At 47.7% G+C, this 4052-nt stretch overlaps 1 protein-coding gene across 1 annotated transcript; it reads right to left on the reverse strand.

Moving 5' to 3' along the window:
* On the reverse strand, nucleotides 1–1112 carry LOC108306996 (protein disulfide-isomerase A3; the record flags this gene model as incomplete). Its single annotated transcript, XM_017532150.2, has 1 exon — nucleotides 1–1112. A coding segment is annotated over exon 1 (1029 nt), but the record flags the coding sequence as incomplete, so codon positions are not given.
* Between the last annotated feature and the right edge of the window lie 2940 nt (nucleotides 1113–4052).

The raw sequence follows: 4052 nt of genomic DNA on the forward strand, positions 1-4052 counted from the left end.
CGAGAACTCTTCCTGCATGACAAACTTCTCTCCCTTAGCAGTTCTGATGGCAACAACAGGAATCTCTCCAGTAGTGCTTTCCAAGCCAAAATCAGAAAGTTCATGGCTAAAGGTTTTGCGGCTAGCTACAGCAAAGTTGAGTTTGTGCCCAGCATCCAGGAATTTCTTTGCCACCATCATTACCCTGTTTCTCCAGTAGTTGGAACCCTTAGCATTCTTTTCATAGTCCACATCATAGTAAGCAATAAGTAAGTCCTTGCCCTGTATCAAATCTTTATTATCTTCTGTCATGTGAGGGCACATACCAAAAATGTTTTCCTGAATAAACTTTTTAATTTTGCCACTGGTCATTTTCTGCTCTGTATATGCCACAGTCTTGTCCTCAAACTTGTTAGTCAGATGAGAAGGACGAAATAAGGTGATACCCTCTCCATTATCATCATACTCATTCACCAGAGACTCAACATTCGTATGTGCAAATCGGTAGTTATCCCTCAAGTTGCTGGCTGCTTTTAGGAACTCAGAGTGCGCTTCACTTAATGAATCCTTGAAAAAACCTACTACGGAGGCATCTTTATCACTAATGAATTTCTGAAATTCTTCCTCAGTCTTGAGAGGCACTGAAGCTGGTCCTGCCTGCTTCTTCAGGTGGCTGACAATTCCATCAGCAGTCCTAGGTCCATCATAAGCACCTGCTTCTTCACCATCTCTAAATATCTTCAGGGTTGGATATCCACTGACTCCATATTTATTACAGGTGTTAGTGTTGGCAGTGCAATCAACCTTTGCTAATGGAACTATTCCTTTTAATCTGGTAGCTGCAGCTTCATACTCAGGAGCAAGTCTCTTGCAGTGTCCACACCATGGGGCGAAGAACTCGACAAGCATGAGGCCCGCAGACCCCGTGTCAGAGATGCGACTCTCGAAGTTGTCGTCCGTGAGTTCCAGCACGTCGGAGGCAGCGGCTAGGCGGGTCGCGGCGAGAAGCAGCGCCACACCCGGGAACAGCGCTAGGCGGCGGAGGCGCATGGCGGCAAGGTGAGGTGGGGGCGGCCGGAAGAGTCGGGGCTCGGCTGGGACTGTGGAGGTCGTGCGCGCGTCCACACAGCGGCTGTCTCTCATAGATTCTTCTTTTATTCGACTGGGTTACAGTCCTTTACAACCATTATTTATTTTGATGTTTAAATGGTTCCAGATGTGGCCTGCGGGGTCCTCTTCAAGCTGGTTTTCCTGTCCCTTCATGGAACCATCCTTTTTTGCACACTCCCTTATTCTCTGATGTAACAAGATGCTGCAGGCTCAACTTGTACTTTTCCTGTCCCAGCCCTGAAACCAGACAGCCTACAAGGAACCCTGGTTCTTTTCATTTGTCAATGGTATTTAGAAACTGAAATCTGAGTAAGTGTGCTCATTGCTACTGTGGTTTTATTGTTTCTAGACCATTCCATTATACTAAGCTAAGAAATATATGTATGTGTATATGTACATATACATGTATATGTGTGTGTGTGTCTGTCTGTGTGTGCACAGGCATATGTCCAATCTTCCAGCTCCAATCCAACTCCATAGATTTATTCCTAACCTTCCTCGGTTCACTATTTGAGACTTTAATATATTCATTCATTTGCTCAATCGCACAATACGTAGTATATGGCTATATACCCACACCACTGTGAAGGCACACCTACCTAGAGTTCAATATTTCTTTGCATTTACACTGAGGGTATGTAATCAAAGTATTTGGTCCAACAGCTACTTGGGTTTTCTTTTCTCCCTTTAGTATGGTTATTCTGCTCCTTGGAAATACAAATTGGGTTTGTTTCTGTTTGTATTTCATTTTGATGTTTTCGCCCTCCTAGTTGATTTAAAGGAGGCTGCACCCTTAACCACTAACTATCATTATAATTCTTGTTCAGCTGTGGGTCCAGGTAGTACAAGGCTTGTGGGCTGCCCACACACTGCCCATACTACTTCGGCCCACACCTGAACAATAATTATAACAATGGTTAGTGGTTAAGGGTTGTTGTAGAATTAGTTTTCACAGTCCTACAACATCACATATATTCACCCTGATTAAAATTCTACGAGACATTCCTAACCATCCATTCCAAATGTGCCTGCCACAGCCACCTTCTCTTCTTCCAAACTGGAGTCCTGCTACCTCACTTCCTGGCCTTTGCCCACACTGGTCCTCACCTTACACGTGTCCAGTGTGTCCTTTTAGGTGCCAAACCCTTCAAGGCCCAGCCCAAATTCCACCTCCTCCAAGATGCTTTCGAGGACCCTTAGGAGAACCAGACCCCAACCCAACATGGTTAGGATCATAGGCTGGGCCCAAGGAGGTGGGGGAGCCCTTGTGAATGAAAAACCAAGCAGACTTGGGTCATGTCCAGGCCCTAAGGTGCCACTGAGTGGCTCCTGTGACTGTGGGTGTTCTGTTCTGCCTTGGTTTCTTTGAGGGGAGACCCAGAGGCAGGAAGTTCTTGTGAAATTCACACATTTAACCAAGTCTTACTACTCTGTGAATAGAGGGTAAAGGGGAGTGGGCCCACTATCAGAGCCCTGACGTTACAAATGAGAGCAAACCAGCTTAGTTCCTCTGTGGAAAGTCCATCCCAGAGGGTGAAAGGCAGTGGCTCCAAGATGTAGGAATCTGAAGGCTAAGGTCTGGGGCAGAATCCCCCCTACCGATACATACACACCCCCAAGTCCAGATACCTGTGCTCTCAGCAGCCCTGGGCAGCCCCCATCAGGACACATGCCCTCTGCTCCCCTCTGCTGACCCCACATGGAGAACACAACCCAGAAGAGGGGAACTTAGAGTTAAATGTTAAATAGCATCACCCCATAGTTCCAACAGTATCCCCGTCACAGGGGTCCTTCTTGTTTCTTAGCCTCCACCTTGGTTCCCAAGACTTTGGTCAAGCCTTGGAGGATTCCCACTCTCCCTTTGCCTGGGCTATGAGGCATGCAGACCCGGAGGTGCTGACTGCCTTCAGGGGCTCAGGAGAGGTAGGCGCAGTTTGGATTTTTAATGTCTTGCCACTGAGTGTTCCTGCCGGTCCACTGGCAGCCCCCACTCCAGGTCCCTCCAGACACATACCCTTTTAAAATCCATGGCCCACAGGATGCCTCTCTGGTGTCCCCTCAGCCCGCCATGGCTGTCAGTGTTGCAGAGACCAGCAGATGCTGCTGAGCACTGAAGGACATACTTTGGCATTCTGGGCAGTCTGTTTCCACTTGGGGACAGTGAGTGAAATTTAGCTCTTATTACTCAGACACTCCTCCCTCTGCATGCACGTCTAATGAGGCGGCCCGTACCCCTGGACACACAAGCTGTTAAACAGCAGACAGGCTGCAGCTTTCCAGTGTGAGTGGATTTCAAGGGTGTATTTTTATAAGGAAGAAATGACATAAGCGTCCCTCTTTGTTATTTAAATTTCATGAAAATCAACTATAGATGGTGTGTAATTGAGCACAGAATAGGGCCCAGAATATATTCTGAAATAACGGTAGCCCTTTTATCAGGTTATATATGAAAAAAAATAGTCAAAGAATAGAAAAATCTCCGTACAAAATAATGAACTATTTGAAGGAAGGAAAAAAAAGGAAAAGGAGTTGAAGTGCGCCTAGGAGAGTATTCAAGCAGCCGGGTGTGTCTTTTTTGAGAAGTTTCTTGGGAGTGGAGTTTAGAGATGGGGTGGGTTGCAGTCATCATTGGTTGACTTGGGCTCAGAATCAGGCTGTTCACAGTACTTCAACCAGAAACCAGGCCAATGGCATCGCAGAAGGCTTCTAAGGTGGATGACCCTATGTGAAGCCCGGAAGCGTGGCAGGTCCTAAGAGGAGGCTTCCTGCTGACCCTCCTCCCCACCCTACACTCTGCACCCTGTGCCCTGTGGTCCCTGGAGACCATGAGCCTGGGTAGCCAGGCACTCTGCTGGGAAACGAGAGCCAGTCTTGGGGGCTTGAGTCGGGTGTAGCCTGGCGGTGCCTGTGCTCAGAAGCTGGCCTGACTCTGGGAGGGTGTTCGCTCCTGCTGTGGGAGGCTT

This window comes from Cebus imitator, unplaced genomic scaffold (assembly GCF_001604975.1).
Source record: "Cebus imitator isolate Cc_AM_T3 unplaced genomic scaffold, Cebus_imitator-1.0 Scaffold76, whole genome shotgun sequence".
Classification (NCBI taxonomy): Eukaryota; Metazoa; Chordata; class Mammalia; order Primates; family Cebidae; genus Cebus; species Cebus imitator.